Source organism: Parambassis ranga, chromosome 4, assembly GCF_900634625.1.
Source record: "Parambassis ranga chromosome 4, fParRan2.1, whole genome shotgun sequence".
In the NCBI taxonomy this organism is placed as follows: domain Eukaryota; kingdom Metazoa; phylum Chordata; class Actinopteri; family Ambassidae; genus Parambassis; species Parambassis ranga.
Window position 1 is genome coordinate 22,649,493 of NC_041025.1, and position 20,383 is coordinate 22,669,875.

General features: G+C 43.0%; 2 protein-coding genes and 1 long non-coding RNA gene across 3 annotated transcripts in view; 2 read left to right on the forward strand and 1 right to left on the reverse strand.

Moving 5' to 3' along the window:
- Positions 1 to 60: 60 nt before the first annotated feature.
- On the reverse strand, positions 61 to 3,576 carry henmt1 (HEN methyltransferase 1). Its single transcript, XM_028403969.1, has 9 exons — positions 3,493 to 3,576; positions 3,177 to 3,289; positions 2,857 to 2,991; positions 2,554 to 2,736; positions 2,270 to 2,456; positions 1,688 to 1,859; positions 1,533 to 1,605; positions 1,273 to 1,430; positions 61 to 179 (listed from the first exon to the last, which is right to left on the reverse strand). Exons 1-9 carry the CDS (start codon positions 3,574 to 3,576, stop codon positions 61 to 63), a joined length of 1,224 nt encoding a protein of 407 aa, XP_028259770.1.
- A 987-nt stretch (positions 3,577 to 4,563) lies between these two features.
- Positions 4,564 to 5,744, forward strand: LOC114434323 (uncharacterized). Its single transcript, XR_003670491.1, has 3 exons — positions 4,564 to 4,758; positions 5,179 to 5,645; positions 5,717 to 5,744. It is a non-coding gene; the product is annotated as an uncharacterized LOC114434323 (long non-coding RNA).
- A 221-nt stretch (positions 5,745 to 5,965) lies between these two features.
- mylk4b (myosin light chain kinase family, member 4b) overlaps positions 5,966 to 20,383 on the forward strand; it is a 41,807-nt gene continuing 27,389 nt past the window's right edge. Inside the window, exon 1 of the mRNA XM_028403448.1 lies at positions 5,966 to 6,364. Coding sequence (XP_028259249.1) covers positions 6,357 to 6,364 — 8 coding nt within the window. The 5' untranslated portion in view covers positions 5,966 to 6,356. The remainder of the gene's footprint in view (positions 6,365 to 20,383) is intronic.

A 20,383-nucleotide genomic window follows, 5' to 3' on the forward strand; every position in this document is an offset into this window, starting at 1 on the left:
CAATGACAATATAAGCATGCTCTGGATGCTGGGTGTTTATTGTTTTGTTTATGTATTTAGTCACAAAGCTGCAGCAGCCTCTGCATCCCAGTCTTCTTGCTCTGCAGGGTGGGAGAACCGTCTGGTCTCTGCAAACCCGCTGTCATCCAAATCAACGTCAACCTCTTCTGTATCTCGGTCTAAGAACACAAATCGTGACATTAAAATAAAACTTTTAATATTTTGTCAAAATATGCATCACGGTCACGTCCTGTACCTGTGACACAGGACAAACTCGCGTTCGACAGCCTACATGGAATGACATTCCTGACACTTATATGAACATGGAAAAGTTTGCATTTGGAGTCCTGTCGATCTTTGGATCCTCATATTTGTGCGAGCTGGTGTTTTCCATCATGAACTACATGAAAAAAGTCGCTCCAGGCTCACAGATGAGAGCTCAGTCCTTCGTGAAAATCAAAGCGACGTCTTACAGCCCTGAAATGGATACGATACGCTGTGCAGTGAAGTTCAAGAGCAGAACTTACATTAACGAGCTGAAAGAAATAATCACTGCTGTTGTTCTGAAAATACATATTTTTATATCGGACCCTGAACGACGTGTTTCATATTCAGGTTGACTACTGTAGCCCACGGCATAGAGGAAATTAATGACGGCACACTGAAATCAAAATAACAAACTGGCATTTTTTGTTCAGATAAAATATCTGTCTATATTAGGCCTATATATAGATTAATATTACCTTCAATTTAGTGGTCAGATAGGTGTAGATTAGTAGTGAGGGGTTTGTGGCTCCAAGTGTGCTTTATTCAGTGGGAAACCGGCCCAAATGGCTCTTTTAATGCTGAAGGTTGCCGACCCCTGTTCTAGTCCTTCCTCTGCGTGCAAATTATCTTCTATTTCTGAAACGTCTGCAACTTTTTTTTAGCATTTCATAGGTTTTTTTCTTCACCATATTACTCGGGAGTTGCAGCAGCCTACTGTCTCTGGGCCTGCAGCCACTTCATACTTCTACTACAACAGAAGTCCAATCATTTCTATGTTGTTGCATGTCACTGTTAAAACTTGTTTAGTAGTGGCATCTGCTGGCCAACCTTTGGTACTGCATCGTTTTAACGAGTTGTCCCTGTCATTGTCACTATTGTAACTGCATCCTCCTATTGAACACATCCTCACAGGCTGTGCTGCAGTGATCTGAAACAATATGGATTCTAAACTGCTGATACTGTATCGAAAACATCCAGCTTCACTGTATTTCTTTCCCATCTTACCGTCTTCCTGGTACTGTACCAGCACAGCAGAGCCGTCCTGGTTCAGTTTGATTTCAGGGTTGTCCATCAGTATGTGTCTCAGATTAGTGAGACTTCCACTCAAAGCACAGACTTTAGGACACGAGGACCAAAGCACAGCCAAGGGGATGGAGACACACCTGCCAGTACAGACAGAAATGCTGATGAATGTGTGTTGTGTTGTGAATAAAGTTGGGTTTGAATTAACTACAGTATCGTGTTGTAAAGGCGAGAAAACGTACCTGTGTGATTCAGAAAGATCCAGCACTTCATCACACTGCTCCACTTCAGTTGTCATTTCTTTGCCACCACATGCTGGAGATATTAATTAAACACATCTAAATTCTACACATGTTTCAGTAGACGGCCAGAAAGTTTAATTTCAGCTATTTACCACCTGTCTGCATCTCCTCCATCTCCTCCATGCACTGCTCGCTCTCAGTCAGACCGAAAGTCATCTCCTCCATCCATCTGTTCTTCAGCTTTTCGGCCCAGTAAAGCACTTCACTCACCAGGACCCGCCGCATGGTGTTGTTGTCTCGCAGTGTGGGGTAGTTTATGCTGTGCAGCTTAAAAACAAACAAAGAAGGACATTGGACCTTGAAGTCGTATTCAAGGATCGCTACGGGGAAAATGTGAGAGATTTCTGCGGCCCCACGGGATTTAATAACCACAAAATATCTCTGAGGGGCTGAAAAAGGCAAGTCAGCCCCCGACAACATAGCTCCTAGGATCATTCGGGCACTCAAACCCCTCCACCAAGGTAAGGCGGTGCTTCAAGGAGGGCTAAACCTGAACAAAATAAATTAGTGTTTGCAGATGACACTATAATTTATTTTGTTCAGGGTGTGATTTGACACAATTGCTACTTAAAGTTCAACAGGAATTAAGCTGCTTAAAAAAGTTTGATTCTGCTAAAATGGGCAATGATACAGCTGAAGCTTGCAGGAACCATTCATCCAGAACACAATTTACTCACTAATGTGTACGAACACACATCGTCTCCACTGTCAGCAAGGGCCGTGTTGCAGCTATCTCTCAGCCCGAGCCGGTGAAACACACCGATCTGGGAGCAGAATCCGATGCTCTCCTGCTGGCCTGGTGAGGCCTTACCGACGCCAGTGAACTCCACCTCATAGTCATGGTCTAAACACACCTTCATAGCCCTGAGGACACAAACATATATATATATATATATAAATAAAACATTCAAATGTTATTGGATCTTTTCATTAACGTTATATAATGTTAAACTTAACGTACCAGGATCTGAACTCAGCTCTGGTCCACTCAAACTTGTGGTCGCTGTGGCGGAAGCCTGTCACTCCAGGAAACAGGGCGTTGAACTCAGAGTTCGGGGTGCTGATGATGACAGCCTTTGGGGTCATGTAACCAAACACCACTGCAGAGAAGAGTTCTACATCAGCAAGGGTGAGATGCTCGATGCTGCACACAGCCGCAGAGGAATGATGGTGGCAGAGAGACAAGAACAGAAAGGAAGTGTAAACAGCATGTAAACAGCAGAGGAGGAGGCACAAATCAAAACATTATTAATGACAGTCTTACAGCTCTATGCAGGTCACCAGGTCAAATCCTCGGAGGCGGGCGTCTCGCTGTGTGACTGAGCCCTGGTACAGTTCAACACGCAGCTGATCATAGGTGGGCTGCAGATAGTCAGTGGACATAGGAGCGAGTGCGCGCCTGAACACAAACACAAACACACCATGCAGGGAATCATCACATCAGCTGATCACTGTGACACACACACACACACACACACACACACACACACACACAGCAGCTCTCTAGGCCCTCCATGAAGTTCATCTGATCTTGCACACATTAACGTAATCGTCATACTTTTTTTTCCAATATTATTTACTCACATCTTTTTCTTGACTGTAGCACCGTTGATGTCCACACCAGCCAGCAGCTCAATTTCACGATGAAACTTGAGCTTTTTGAGGAGCGTGCAGTCACTGCAGCCTAAGTCCACCACCTACAGAACAGAACACCACACACTGTCAGTTTAAAAAACTAACCCGTTTCATCCTGGACAGCCATCTGTAAGAAGTTATGATTTAAAAACGGTTATGTTAGCTAGCTTAATTAGCTAGTAATTAGCTTTCAGTTGCCGTTAGCAGACGCTGCTAAAACAAGCTATAGATTTGAAGCTAACGTTTTTTTTTTTTTTGAAGCTACCTTCTTCGGTTTGTTTTTCTTCACAAAGTCGAGGACAAACTGATGTCTCTGCCTGTGAAGCGGCGGATTGAACACTGGATCCATTTTTGGCAAGTTATTATTATTAGCGTCAATTAATCGCTCCGGACAACAAGGGGCGCTGTTGGTTTTAAGCGTTGACGCACCCAGGCGATACTGTTGTGGTCACGTGTCTTTGGGGTCATCAGCGCTCTGATCCAATGGGCATCCAGCATGTCTTCTTCGTGGGTTTAAAACCTCCCGTGACTTCCATGGAGGATGCTGGATTCACCTGTGTGCTACAGTTTGAGCTTTGGTTGGTACTCAGCAACTCTCTGGTGAGTTTTGATGTTTCATAGCTTTTTTATTCCACCTCCACATAAACAGATAGCTAAATGGACAATGCGTATGTACAGAGGAGGATTTAAAAATAATAATTCTGACTTTAATCTCAGGAAAAGTCTTTTTTTTTACTACAAGTTTACACCCTCTCGGGGCCTTAATTTGTATCACACCCTCTTTTTTAATACACCACCATTATTTGTGAGATACTTGTATGTTGTGTCTTAGTATAAAATGCTTATTTTTTAATTCATAACACAACAACAAAGTGTACATTGTCTGTGATGAAGTCTATAAGTCTTTCACTAAAGGCTTGCGGGGTGAAACCAGATGTAAGAAGGGTCTGTGGTGTGGACTCCAAGTCTGCGATGGTAAATAATCCACACAGATTATTTCCTTTTAAAGTGCAGAATATATGGATAAGTGTTGTTTATTTAAGGTTTCTCCTCAGACCGTGTTCGGTGTGATACACAGATCACGCTGCACAGACCTTAGGAGTTTGATGTGATCCATTTGGTTGACCAGTGATCTCATGTTTGCCAGAATTAGGGATGGTGTTGCAGGTCTGTGTGAGCTAGCTGCTTGCCCACCCAGACTTCCTGCTCACACCCCGCTTCCAGCATCTCCTCATCTGGACGGGATGCAGCAGGCGATCCAGCGTGTTTCCTCAGAGAGAAACATGTTATGTGTCGATCAATAATACCAAGGCAAAGGTTGTGTTTGAATACAGACTACACACACTGGGAGGCTTTTTAAATTTCTGTGTTGTACAATCCCGCTGGCCGGTCCAGTTTCTGACCGTCCACATTAATTAATTAAAACTTGACCTGGGAAACACTTTGACATTTTCTTAAAGAAGCATGAAACTGTATGTAATCCTACTTTTTCTGCTGTGGACAGGAGTGGACGTGTCTTTGTCAGATAACGGTAAGAGTCAATTTTAAACTTTATGAAAAATATTTTTTAGGGTAGAGTCCCTGAATGACAGGGATTAGTGTGTGTGTGAGGTCTTACAATAAATGTCAATTTACATCATGTACTGTTGTAAATTTTAAAATGTATTTTAGTCTTTTGTCCTCTCTACATTTCCTGTTTTTCTATTAAATGTATGTGTTGCTAAGAAAACTTGTAAAATTATACACTGGTGGATATGTCTTTATTTTATTTGTTTATTTTTTTTGAAAATACAGCAGGAAAAAATAAATTTAAATGTATTTAGCTGAAGAATTCTACCCCTAAATTCAGCTTGCTATGTATTTTATGGTAAATTTGTGACTAAGCAATTATTCTTTTGCCCTCTGTAACCTTTTGCTATATAATTTATATTTATCATTATTTATCTTGTAGCCTGTTCACAGCTCCCAGAAGTCCCTCATGCCCGTGTGTCTAAAGAAACCAACAAAGCTGAGTACCAGGAAGGAGACAACAGTGGCGCAGTGGTATAGCAGGGTTGTCCAATAACCGGCCGGCCGGTTATTGGACTATTGGCCGGGGATCCTGCTGTTGTTGTAACTTTGAAATGCACGTGCTGTCGAACTTTTTGTTTTTAATGTCGAACTGTGACATTAAAAATGTTACAGATACAGAGCTCGCTACACGGCAGCAGTGATCACACACGTTTAGTACACGGATGCTTTTTTTCCTGTTAGCATGTTCAGCCCTACCACGTGTTCCTCACGCCTACATGACAGAAGCAACCAGTAAAGCCAAGTATCAAGAAGGAGACATCATACACTTCACTTGTGAAACTGGTTACACATCAAGCCTGACCATCAAGTATGTGTGCTTGGCAGTCAGCCAGGGATCCTGCCACAGTAAGTCCAAAGCCCTTCTGTTGTGTTTCCTCACCACCCAGTCATTGAATATTATTGTGACCTGCTTCTAGGGTCAGCTTCTGACTGTGATCCCCCTCCTGTAAGTGACGGCCTCATCGTTAAAGGTTTACCAGGAAACAACGGCCCGATCCTCCCAGATAACATCCTCACATTCGGCTGTGACAGCGCTGAGAAGCATCTGCAGGGCAGTTCAGTGCTGGTGTGTGGTGGCTAGCCGGATTCGCTAGCCACATTTGCGTTCACACCTGAGCCACATTTGAGCCAATCCTGCTAGATCCACCTCTCGAGGGTGGATCTAGCCGGCTTGAAATCAAACTGGATTCAGTCGGATTGGAGGTGTTCACACACATCTGGATTGATCTGGATGCGGCCAAATCCTGCTTAAGCCACATTTTTTCCCCCAGTGTGAACGGGGCCTTAGTCAGTGTTGCAATTAAGTGAATCAGAACGACCTCGTCAGTTATTGACTGCAGACAAATCTGTACTGTAAACCTGATTTCTTCTCCACGCAGAGAAATGCGAAGTCACAGAAGTTCCAGGCACCACTTCCATCATCACATCTCTGCCAGGTAGTCGACTCAGGAAGGGAGAAACGTTAAGGTTTGAGTGCCCTCTGCATGGACAAATAATTCACGGGAGTGAATCAGTCGAATGTCTGGGCAACGGACAGTGGAATGATTCCTTTCCAACATGTGGAGGTAAGTTAGTTCTGTATGCGTTTCACTAACGGCATAAAACTGTAGAGACTTACTGTCTCCCCCATGTCAGAGGTAAATATTAGGTTTTCATACAGTGATACTTAAACTTCTGCCACATTCTTGCAGCTCCTTTAACATGTAGGAATCCAACACATCTTCTAAACGGAGACATCGTGGCATCAGTTAGTTTCCTCTACAACTCTAATGAGAGGGTTGAATACTCCTGTCAGAGGTTTTACACTATGGAGGGTGAGCCATACATGACATGCATCAACGGTGAATGGATTGGAGAAATAAAATGCCTAAGTAAGTAACTTAAGTCCGGCACAGTTCACTTTATATGCGTCATCATGCGCTTACTGTGTAACACTTTAAAAGACTGGCGTTTATCTGTCGACTCCTGCAGAGCCCTGCTTCGTGGATCAGGCGGCCATGAATGCACATGACATTCAATTCCGTTATAGTCACGACATAAAACTGTATCTGACTCATGGAGAATATGTCACTTTTGCGTGTACTAGAGGGAGAGCAGACGGCAATGTGGCGATGCATCAGAGGTGTGATGATGGCGTCTTACGTCTACCCACTTGTGTATAGAAGTTATTTTGACTGCATGTGAGCCTGCTGGATGATCAAAGCCTGGCCTTTCTGTGTCTTCTTCAGTCATTTTAATACAACATGTTCAGTCAGATTCTTGCTTCCACCGTCTCGTGTGTGTGTGTGCTGGTTAAACAGATCACACTTCTACTCATTATCCCTGATGTTCGGATATTCACTTCTACTCCAGTCAGATATGTTGTTAAGCTAATAGCAGACACACCCTGCCTCCATGGTTCTGGTTTCCTGTCCAGCATATTAAGGATTTGTGAAGTTGTTGAGTGCCAGAGGGATGGTGGTGGGTTCCCTCCTGCCAGTAAAAGCTAAAGCTAACTGGAAGTGAAGTGGACAACACTGTGACGTATTAACAGGTGTAACAAGCAGTGTTTTTTTTTGTTATGCTAATGCTACCATGCTCAGTTGAGTACATTATGTTAGACAGAAATAACCAGTCAGACTCTCTGTTGAGAACTTAATTAATAAGAATGAATTCAAGTAAATTTGCGGCAGAAATAACCACTCAGGCGTTCTGTAGAAGCCTTAATCAGTGTTTCATTCAGTTTTATGAGGTGTATTGGCTCTGTAAAGGTGTGTTAACAGGTAAAGATAGGCTGGTTGGAAGATAATCTGGTAAATGTCACAGACAAGAATGAAATCAAGTCCTTTTCAGGCAGAAATAAGCCCCTGGGCTGACTGGGGGCCACAATCACTTTTTGGCAGATGATAAAAGCCAATTTTTTTAACGTTTATTGGCCTATACCTCTTGTTAGTAGGAGGAGGAGGAGGAGGAGGAGAGGAAGGGGTGAGGGGGTGAAGGTAGCGTTTCAGGAGAGGTGCTCCTGTAGAAGGTCTTCATCATGTTTGTGTACATTTCTAAAGAAACAGGAGGATTTCAGAGGGGGAATACTAACTCATCAGCAGAAGCTTCAGTTAGTGAGCACTTGATGAAACATTTAAGGGTAAAGGTAGCAGTTTCCACAGTAAGTCCTGCATTGTGCTACGTTTCTAACTCTGAATTTGCTCTAATAGTTATTTTCTTACCTTATAATAAATATATGTAAAATGGGTCAGTGTCCAGTTTTGGGATTTTGCAGGGAGGTATCCAGTTCAGAGATGTATTTGTGAAGTTAACTTTTTGTTTCCTGTAGTCTCGTCTTCAAGTCCTTCACTTCCATCCTAACCAAAACCTAATTCAAACTTTTATCAAGGCTTAAACCTCAGAGTCATTTGAAATGGTCCTAAATTGTAAGAACCACCAAAAATGTCCTTTTATCCCTCAAAGTGCTTTTTATAAAGAGTCTAAATTCAGGTTCAATCAAAGCGCCTACTAGACTCCAAAAGAAGAAGATTTGGCCATTTTAACATGGCGACCTTGGTGAGGATTGACTTATAATTAGAGCATCCCTCTAGTGGTCACATAAGGAACTGCACCTTTTCACACTTCCCTTCTCAGGCCAAAATGTTGCCTCCTCTGTTTATTACAGGGAGACTCAGTATTTCAGTGCATTTTCTTTGCTCTGTTGATTCTTGCAAATGATTACCAGGAAGTGATTGAGTAACACAGTAAGCACACGGGGAACATCAGTTCATATCTAAAAAACAAAACCTGCCTGTAGTTTGACTGGGGGCTTTTCTTCTTCAGTGGTTCAGGGGTAATGATGATAAAATGCATCCAATAATTAAATTGTGCATCATTTATTTGTGGATTCAGACACTGGCCTCTGTGATAAGCCAAGGTAAGACGCCAACAGAACAGATAGATGTTACCGTTTTTAACTTAATATTTGAGTAGCACAACTGTCTCCTTTTGAGGCCTAATAGAAAATGTTCACCTGTGTCTCAGTGGAACCAATTAGGAACAAGAATAAGAATTATTTTTAGACTACTTATTTTTTTAACCACAAATATAGTGAGAACCATCGATCCATGAACAGATCAATATTAACTCACACTCCCAATTTAGTGGATTGACAGACAAAGGGAAAAAAGTGAACAAACTAAAGTAATACACAATAATTAACACACACACACAAATGTTTCATTTAAAATCATAAATTATGATCACATGTAAACTGTGACTAAACATGAGCCAGACCAGAATCGTTTGTTTGTGTATCTTCCACAAGAGGGAGCCACAGTGATGTGTTGCTATGGGCAACGTGTAGCACCCCTAAATATAAACTTTAACCTGAGGATATTGTAAATCTTTTAAATAATCACTCCACAGCGCTACAGAAAGAATGAAATGATGACCTTGTTGACAGTTTATTTGAATTTGAAATCATACAAGCTATCGGGCAAAATTTAAAGACTAAACTAGTATTAGCCCGTTTAAAATGATTTAAAATGTTTTATATTTCCCATGGTTTCTATAAGAAGATGTATCTTATGTTCTATAATATTGACACACACATTATATTCTAATATATTTGTCTATTTTCCATCTTGAATGCTGAAGCAATTGTTTTATATTATTTTGCATGAGCACAGGACACAGAGTCGGTGGTTCTTTCTCTGAGTGTGGGACTCCATTACCATCCCCAGTTTGTCCTCATGCTAACACTCATCTGAGTGAGTGGGAACTCTCTCTCTCTCTCTCTGAGTTGACATTGGCATTTCCATTAGCAGTAGCATCTTTGTGTCCTGTCAACGTGATCCATCATCACATGCTCGTCATACTCAGCCATGAGCTAAACATGGAGGCAATGTCAGATCTCATGTGGAAAAAGTTGTCAAAAAGTCACTTGACATGAAGATGATTTTCTCTCTTGTAGTAATAGAAAATGAAGTGAATTACATAGTAAACATGTGTATTTAAAGTAAGATCCTCGCGGTGATGCAAATGAGTCACGTGCCCCCCTCTCCCCAGTCCTCTCAGAATAATTGATGGATCATATTACATCCCTCTGTAATGTGCCCTGATATTTTGGATTTCTTTCTAAAAAACAGTTCGCAACAAGCTGTTGAGTGTGTTTGAGCATTTAGCAGAGTGATATCAATGAACTGAAAATGTTCATTACCTGATGGATGTGCAGATAAGCACACAGTAACTTTACCATGTTAACTGAAAATGTTAACATGTTTGTGGTGCCCCCAAATGGCAACTTGCAGATTTAAGGTAGTAGTGCTTAGGCAGAGATACTTTTTATCATGATGTGCTATGATGTACACGTGTGTGTGTGTGTGTTGCATCATACATGGCTGTAAAATGATCTGCAGAGTTGATCCACAACAACAGCAACAGGAGCTAACCAGGAACTACCAGAAACACTTGCCTGGAGCTCCACTTCTCTTCTCCACTGTGCGCGTACAAGGGGAAGATGGAGCTCAGGGTGGATTAGAGGTTTAGTTTAGTTTTTAGCCTAGCATGGGTCCTTGGCCCATAACCACTGATCTGCCTCCTTGTACATGGCTTATGACACATCTTACCAGGAGCCAGCAGCATCCTGTGATGCCAAGGCTGGAAGGACTGATCCCCTCAGCAAGCTGAGAACCCCTAGTTTATCCAGTGCATCATCATGGTGGCTGGTTGTTGGATAAATTCTATTTTAGGCACATGCTTCATTGTTCATACACTCTGCCGAGACCTCTACCTCTTGTAAGGTAATGGTACAGTCCAAGGCTAGCTGATTAGCATGCTAACTTCAGACACAGTACCTTTAAACTTATAATCATACAAATGACTCCTAAGTTAGCACATACTATATAGGTGTGTCCATTTCCTTTTTTGCCAGCTCCATAGTGGTAGGACCCCTGTGAGGGCCTGCTGGCAGTGTGTCTGACCTTTCATAAATCTCATCATAGGTATTTGGACTTCTTTACGAGTGTGAGTGGGAGGGTTGTGGTGAGGAGTGTGTATCACATCGTTTAACCTCCGTCCTTCAGCAGGCACATGGAGGTCATGCTAATGCCCCGGACGCATGGTTAAACAGACATAAACTCTCAGCGTCAATGGCTTAAATGATCTGCTGCTCCTGGAGCACAAATTACAAAACAAATAAAGGCCCGTATCCCCTCTAAAGCCGGCTCCCTGGGCTGTGACAGTCATGACCCAGAAGACCACAGCAGGGAGAAATGAAGCCTAAAGAAGGAGGTGTTGTGGAAAAAAACATAAGCAGGAGCACAAACAGATGCACCGATGAAGTGTTTGCCAAGGTCCAACAGCTTACCAACATAAATTTATGACTTCAAATATAACCTGATCCTAACCCTGAGCTGTCCTCAGTAGACAGGTCTTGGTCAGAGAATGAGGTTACAGAGGTTGATGTGCTCGTGGCCCTACTTTACCTTTTGAAGCTGAATCAAAGGAGCAGCTCAACAACGATTTGCTTTCTTTCAAAGAGTGAAAAGAAAAGATTATTATATGAATCTTGGATGTAACATACAGAGTAAACTGTGTGTGTACAGATCACATGAATAAAATCTAACATGGATAGAATGGCGTCCCCTCGATTCCAGTCTTAGTGCTAAGCTATTCTAAGCCATGCTAACAGCCTGCCGTCTCATTTCAGAAACTTTTATTGGAAGGTTTCATTACATCATGAAATTGCAACCTGCGACTCGCAACAAATCTCTGATGTTCTAGTGCCTTCACCATTTTTTTAGTGCTGTCTGAATGTGTAGTGAGAATTTTTAGACCAGTTGTAGGGCCCTCATTGTATCCCACAATAGTCACTACAATTAGAGATATGTACCATCATGCATTGCACGGACCGGCGAGAAGAACAGGAACAGACGTTATCTGTTTTGCCATAAAACATTTATTGGGCTGTTACAACCCAAATTATAATTGTTAACAACTTAGTTTGTTTAGCCAGCTGAGATCAGCACGTTTTATTTGCAACAGGTGTGGTGGAGGACCTCAGTGGGTGGGTCACCAACAATAGCTCTAAATGTCTTCATACTTACCTGTGTTGGTCTGACTGACTGTGTCAGGTGTGTCTAACGACTATGAGACTACAGGGGGGCTGTGGTGGTGGGACAGGTGCTGTGAGCATGTGACTTGGAGTGAAACTTCCTACGAATGGATGGAAGCTGCATTGTATGTGGTAGAAAGATGATGTCTGAGTCTGTAAAAGTTCCCATTGTACTGGAAGTAAGTGGTGTCCAGGCAGAGGTCCAGCAGGTCACAGATGTGGTCTGGTGTGAGGTTGGTTCTTTCCTTGAGGGTGCTGTCTTGTGTGAGGCATCTCCTTACCATCTCTGAGGCTTCTGACGTGTGGATGCAGGTGAACAAGGAGGTCACGTCAAATGAGACCATGGTGTCATCTCGGATCTTCTCCACCTTGCTCACAAAGTCCTGTGAGTTGTGGATGTGGTGTGGGTTGTTACCAGCATTACCAGTAATGGTAATTTGGTGGCTTCTGCTGAAAGACTGAGACTAAACCAACCAGCAAATGTGTAGTAAACTTAAACCAGTGTCTAAAAGAAGCTAAAATACTCGGTGTAGCTGCAGGGCTGGGCGTTAATTCTCTGTTGGTTCAGTCAGCATTGACGAGAAATTGTTCATGTGCATCAGGTTAGTGAGTTTAAATGTGCTGTGTGTGTTATCTGACTGGATACATGCTGGACACACAGCACCCATGACAGCACTCAGCTGCACGTTAGCAATGCTGACCTCATCACTCTCAACACTGACGCTCCCCCAAGATGCAATTAAATAAGGTGCTACGCACTTGATACATATTCTGACCCACTTCTGACCAACGAGTATAGAACACTGTGTTCCTGTCTGTTCAGTGTTCGACTAGTTAGCTCAGAAAATACACGTCCATCAAAGCCCTTGTTTGTAATTACATGCTCTTGTGTGCAGGGGATATAGCTTAGATGGCAGATTTGATGCCAGCACTGAGGATCACGCAGCAAAGAAAAGCTCTGCTGGCCTCTCACCAAGTCTGCTGACATGAAGACAAACAAAATAATGTATACATTTTAATGGGTGTCAACAAATTCCAGAATATAAAGCATAAGATGCTTCTGTGTTGCAAAGTTATGAAGAAAAACTTGCATGTTAACCAGCAAGTGCAGGACCACACCCTCATGTCCTACCCCCTTTGATCCACTAGATGGACTAGAGCCAGCGGACTCATCTGTCCTCACCCCAGCAGGAGAGGAAGAAATAGTGTCATGGGTGTTATGTTTCTAGTGTAGAAATCATTTAACAACAATCCGTGTAATTGATAATGCTGCTATTTCTCCTCGGTATCTGATGTCCGAGCGGTGAAACAGGAAGCAGAAGCCCAGCAAGAGGAGCATTCAATGCTTGGCTAAAAACAAACCCCAGCCAGCATTTGGCACAGTTGTGCTTCTTCCCTGGAAAAAGTTGGGTTACCCATATATAGGAGAATATGGAGTTATATATGGAGTTGAAACACTGCTGCACTTTTTTTTTTTTTTTTTTGCAAGAACCTGGCAACACAGGGCTGTATCTATGGAGTGTTTTAAAGAAACAGAAACAACATTTTAGAGAAAGGCGCCACAACTTTTTAACTTTTTATATTTAATAAAGAAATATTTCGGATGTCTGTAGCTTAAACATTTTGACTAATATATCAACAACAAATGTAAATTTATCAATCATGACCCTCTTAAAATGACTCACAAAATGTTACTTTGTTCCCAACTTTGAAAGAACATGCTGACGTATTTTGAAAATAAAAAAGGGCGGTCTTTTTATTAACCATTTCATCACAGTAACTAGGCAGCAGAAGCAAAAATGTGCTGCAGATTTCTGGACATGAGGTCATGGTGGTGTGCCACATCATCATCATCATCATCGTCCTCGATGATCGCGCCTCATGTCAAAGCAAACACAAGTGCCCGCGATTCTGTCAGTGGAGGGAAGTAGCGTAGCTGGTATGCCAGCCTCATTGTGTGCCCACACAGCTGTGACCTTCTCAGGGATCACCACGGAATCTGCCGTCCTGATTGAGATTCCACGTAAGATTAAGTGTGGCCCCTGGAAATCTGTGTCAAGTGTACAGTGTGTCACCCGTCGACCCCTCCGAAGTGTGCTTCTTTTGTTATGCAGGTAGCGTGCACTCAGCACCGGAAAAGATTTACGCTTCAGGCGACGTGAGTGGCCCTCGCCGGAATCGTGATATGATACCGTACATCTTTAAAACTGTGCCGCAACCATTCCAGACAGTTTATGCAGCATTATTAGGCTGAAAATACCAAGCAGTAAACGCAGCTCCTAAAAAAACGACCTAACTGTTACACTGCCTGTCACACAGTGTGACACACAGTGTTGGACTTTTCCTGTTCCATATCATCCTCTCTGCCCTGTCTACCTTTTCTTCTCCTTCTTTACCTGATACCAGTTCACACCAGCCGTGTTTCTGAAGTGTAGAGCGTCCATGCGAATGTCACAAGCTCCCGCGAGATTCACAAACTCATGTAGTTTACCTGGTGTTTATATTCGAATTTACCAAATATTTATAATATAGCAAAACAACGGTAACAGTGTCAATTGGTAAAGTCTCAGCTTTCATATGACACCTTGTTTGTTTGTGTGACTTGAAGTATCAGAGAGCTAGCAATACCCATGTGGCAAGAGGGTCGACTTTGATATGAGAGTTTTATTTTGATGAGTGATAATTGATTTGCATGGTGTTGAAGTTATGTTTGATGTGTGTAAATATGGCTTATATGTGCTTGTAGTAGAGTTTCTAATGTTTAAATTGATATGCAATATGATTATTCTTTACATGGTTAGTACAGTGTTATATGGCTTTTATTTTTTGGGTGCATGAAAAAGCCCCCAAATTTGGGGGCCGTGGGGTGGATAGGGTTAATGTCCTCTCTACATGTATCAGGCTGGGTTACAGAGCAGTTACTGAAAACTCTGTTGACTCCATTAACGAAGGTACACACAGGATGTTATTCTTATAAAAGTCATGTTTTATAAATGATGTTATAAAATGTTTCTCTGCCGGTTGCGATGTTAAATGAGGAAGAGTTTGGTCATGGTGTTTATTTTGAAAATCTACCGGATTGTCTCTGGTGTTCTGGTGCCTTTCTTCCTGCCTGCTCAATCTGGTTGGTGTAAAATGGGGTCTTAGGCGTGACACATCTCTAATATAGAACCAGTATCTCTCGCAGAGCAGTGCAGAGCTGCATGGATCCAACTGTGTGCTCTTAAGGTTGTTCAGGCTCTGGGTCTCTGTTAAGCACCGTGAAACAATCCAGAGTGCTGATCTGAATTGAATTTTGATGTATGGTGACCTTGAATATACATTTCCTCTTATTTTTTGTAAACAACAAGTAGTTTTGATATATTTGTTATTGTCAACAACGACGAGGTCAAACACAGACCTGGAGATAAAAACAGAATCACTTACAGCTATAATTCAGAGCACTTCCATATAAAAGAACAGCTGCTACATTTAAGTCCATACCACGCGTGTTCACACAGGGCTGACCAGCTAAACGTCTCACATGATCATGACATTGTGTTAGCAAAGCTGAAGACAGAGGCCATGGAGGTGAAATGCATCACAGAATCAGGAGTACAGAGACTCTCAAGTATTAGACTCTCTTTGGTCCAAGCTGGGCTAGCATAGCTCTTTTCTTGTGGGTTGTCGGTCTGTATTGTAGCTTCAGATGTGGGTCCATAGGTTAATTCTACAATCTCATGGCCACCTATGTTTCAGCTTATATTGACAACTTTTTTCCTAAGACGTAATGTGAGGACTGGGGAGAACTGTGTATGAGCAGCAGACATTTTGTGGTTATGTGGTGAAAGTGGACATGTTGGTTCTTGGGCTGCCCGGTTTAAACCAGACTATGAGGGTGAGGGCAGGTGGTTGTGGTCAGGTCAGCCAACAGCCGGCTGTTTAACTGTGGTATCACGGTATTCACAGGTACAAATGTGTCTGCTCTTGTTACACAGAACGTTGTTATTCGGGTTTTCCTGCCTGAAACAGACAGTTAATGTATCAACCCTGAATATTATTGAGCCGTTATTGTTCATAAACGATAACTGTGACATACACATAGTGTGACAATACTCCATGTTGCCATCTGGCAAACACTACTATTGTCCCAAGATAATCAAATTGAGTGTGAGCTAAATATAGTCCAAGTGGAACGCAAACATTCGGCCCAGGGCGACGCTGCTGGGCAGACGTAAAGCGCTGTTAAACCCTAAAGCAACCGGCACCAGTGTAGTTAATTAGCACAGAAGGTAGAGGGACAGGACGGCGACCGAGGAGTGAGGAAGGATTCAGTGTCGGGACCGGGAGAGTAAAGTCGCAGCTCACTAATGAGAAGGTCAAGAGAACAACAGATGATGGTGATAAACACAACAGATGATAATGAGACAATCCGGCAAGAAGCTGGTGTGCTGGACGGGATGTCTGAAGAATGTTCAGAAGACAAACTGTGTGTGTGGATAAAGATTTAACATAGATGTTTGCTATGCCTTTGAAAAATACCCCAAATCCCTCAAATTTGATGACTTCCTCCTTTGTTTTTGACAAACCATCATAATTAATACAGCTACTTTAAGTCACTGCTGTCTTACAAGGATTTTGCAACAGTGTAATTGTGAAAAAGGCAAAGAATACATTATTGTTGCACAACAAACGAAGGTAATAATCAAGAACAGTCTGTTTTTCTATTTTGGAATCTGCGTGTGTGTGTGTGTGTGTTGGAGTGTGAGAGGATGAGGCAGTGATTGGTGGAACAGCTGCTGGCTTGTAGATGATTGGCTTCAGGCAGGGGAATCACTGATCCCTAAAGCCTTTTATCTTGGTGATGTTTCTTAAGATAGCTGTGTTTGTTTACTGTTGCACTCTCTGCCCATCCTGAGTCTACTGTATGTGTATATGTGTAATGGCTGCTTTCTGAGTGGTCGGCACATTATTCATCAGTCACATTTGAGTCTGGAGTGCAGGTCAACAGAGTGTTTCTTACACAAACCTGCGGTGGTGTCCGCTGTTGGCCGAGTCGACAGTTAACAGTGGACACGTTCTTTCAACTCCAGCATGAGTCTTGCGTCTAAGGTTGCTAGTAGATTGTAAACAATGATCGGCTCACATAGCAGGCAGTGCTGGCCCAGATGGTTATTTGGATTTTCCCTGGCTACAGTGGGAGACCCCCAAACATTTTGCTTAGATGATTGTGTGTAACCTGTGCTATGTCATAGCTGATCTGGCAACTTGTGTAACATCAGTAAATCAAAACTGTGCTTTAAAATATGGGATAAACCCGTTAAAAACTATGGACGAAGCTTCTGCGATGTTGCCCGTTTGTTTCTGAAGAGCTGTTTTGAGGCTGTGGGACACTTCGACCGTCGCCATGTTGGCAGCGCCACAGTCTTCCAAAGCTCTAAATACAGAAACTCACGCTGTGATATAGCAACCATCGTTCACTCAAAGTGGATCGCACCCATTATTATGCGTAATTTAAAGTCCAAATATGATTAAAATTAGTGACCTTATCAATACAGACCAGAATCTTTTTCTGACCCAGGCTGTAAACATGTGTTTCTGCTCTGAAGTTGTTTGTTTTAAAGGTAGGGTAGAAGATTTCATTCTGATGTTGCATTAGTGTAACTTCTCTTTACAATCCGATAGCAACCAATTAGTTCGGCAGTTTATCATTAAAACGAAGAATATGAATCATCTGAAGCTATAAAACACTAAAAACATCAGCCAATCCTCCGGGTGGACCCTGTAGGAGTATTGGCTGGTTGTCACTCTCTTCCTGCTCTGCGCACCAGAGAGGTACGTGCATGATGGCCGAAGTCACAGACCGCAGCTCGTCTTCAGGTGATGTGCGTCCATGTGATTGGGAGGCGTGGCTTCGGGGTGAGCTCCGAGAGAAAGGGGCGTGTGTTTACTTTCCAAATCTGGCTGACTCTCACTGAGTTTTCAAAATCGTCTGTAGAGATTGACTCACTTTTGCAGCCAGGCCCTACAGGCTGCGGCGTGAACTGCAAGTTTGAACACTTCCACGGTGGCTCTACGTATTTGTCATTTTGTCAACATGGTAATTGTTACTAGGAAAAACCATGATTGCCAATTACCAAAAAAAAAAGTCAGCTAATGGAAGTTAAACAAGCTGTAAACAACAAACGAGGCAGACATTTTTAAAAGCCACCTCCCCCTCCTCTCTGTATCTGTCTACTTGCCTCCGTCTATCATCCCTCCTCTTGGAGAGACACATTGCACTCTGGCATTCCACTCATTCCATTATAACAAGCCACATTCCCTGGAACACTTCCTCTGCCCCTGCTTGTGGTTCCTCAGTTCCAGAGCAGACACCCACCTCACCCCACCCCCCACCCCCCTCCTCCTGCTGCCTTACCTCCTCCCATACACCCTCTCTTTCCCTCACCCGCCCCTGTGGTGCTTATCCCAGGGCGCCTGTGGCTTCCAGCGCAGAGAGCTCCAAGCAGCCAGAGCTTCCCATCGAGCTGCTACAGCCACACCGGGTCAGTTAAGGAGGAAAAGAACATCCAGCAACAGGGACCTGGACACACACAAACCAGAGGAGGAAACCTGGTGAGACCGCCTCCATCACACCCATGAGAAATATGGGAGGAAAGGAGAAGACGATTTTGGTGATTGCCAATGTGCCCCACTATCAAGGGTGAGTGTTCGGAGGTTTCACCAGCTTTACTGCCAAATTACTCTGAATATTTTTGTTATTCTTTTCAAATGCCAGACAATCTTAAAATCACATAATGACCATGTTTCACATTCTGACACCTCGACTGCTGTGGTATCAGTTGCATCTAGTGCAAGGTGCCACTTGTCAAGTTACCCTGTACGCGGAGTTATTTAGTGCACATTTAATAGGCCATGCAGACCTCCTTTGAAACTGGACTAAGAACTTAACTCTTATATCTTCAATATGTGTATTTTAAAGACCAAAAAACAAAACAACCTGAAAAATCGGCTAGTGGAGTTTTTAAAAACTGCAAAAAGACACCTCCATGGCACAGGCAGAGGCGTGCCAGTGCATGCTTTTATGAAGTGGGCAGAAATAAAAGACTAAATAATAAAAACACTGTTATCGTTACTGGTTCAGATGGACTTGTGTTGCAAAGCAGAAAGCGACTCTAGAAGCTGTAGACTTAAATACCAGCTCTGCTTTGTTCTTGGCGAAATGGGGAAAGTACATTTGGCGGAAGCTCTACAGTTACACTCTTCTGCAGAGGTAGCGGAGTTGTTGTCAGTGTGAAGGACAGGGGTGGTATGGTGGGGGGGGTGCTGTGGGCATGTTTGTGTGGCTCAAATTGGGTGTGTTGCCCTGCATGTGTGTGTGTCTAATTGTTCTAATTCTACTGCAATGATTATACAGAATTTGTGCATTTTCTAAGAGGCCTGTAGAGATTTTCTGTGCACCACGCATGCTTTCATTCACGTGTGTGTGAGTGTGCGCTTTGTATATGGCACTTGGTCTGGGTTCAGAAACCAACCTAGTCCAAGTATTTGCATCGGGCACTTCAGAGAGCGATGGCTGACGGTGACTTGGCTTCAGGTGTTGATGAGCGCAGCAGGCCGAAAAGAAGAGAAAGCCGAGTTTAGATGGAGAAAAATAAACCTGCTGATCACCGGATATTTTGGTGTCCAGCAGTCAGCACTTTAAATTTGATGCCAATTAGTTTTCAGTGGCAGAGGTCCCTTGAGTATCCTCTTTTAATGAAGCTCTTTTCAATCTGGGCTCAAGTTCTTTAAGGAGGAAGAGCTGAACATGAACATGAGGCGGGTTTAAACTGTGTTTTTTTGATTTGAACTTTGGGTTTTGAGGTGAGACAACAGACGGATGATAATGTCCTGTACTATTCTCACACCCTGACACCTCCCACGCATGCCTATGGTTTATAGGCTTTGATGCCTCTTTCCATGCCACTACTAAACCAGGACAGCAGAGAGGCCCCCCAGGAGAAAGATAGCACCCTTGGGTGAAGACTGCTGCCCCTTCCTATTCAGGCTGACTGGTACTAGACCCTCTGTCCTGGCCTAATACTTAAAAAAGGTCTCTTAATCTGCCCTGTTGCTGTTTCTGTACCATCCTCACATGGAACAAACAAACCCCCCACAGCGTTAGATTACTTTTACATAAGGACAGTCTACATACATAGATGCGTGCACATGTGTGCACAACACAGACAAACGGACATGCAGCAGACACTTTGTCTCCCCACACCACTTAATGTTATCTCAGTTGAGAGCGACTATAGTGTCTGTTTACCTAGCAGCAGATACACAAAGAAGAAGAAGCTGAGATAATGTCCAGATTTTCATTTGTGCTACATGATATGTCGATAGAGCTGCTTTATCTCGATTTACTGTGCAATCTTCGAGTCATGTTTGTGTGGGATGATGTGTACTATACCTTCATGTAGAGTACCGTACCGCACTTTTTTTCATCCTTTGGCTGAGTATGCAACTTATTCTCAGGTGCGAC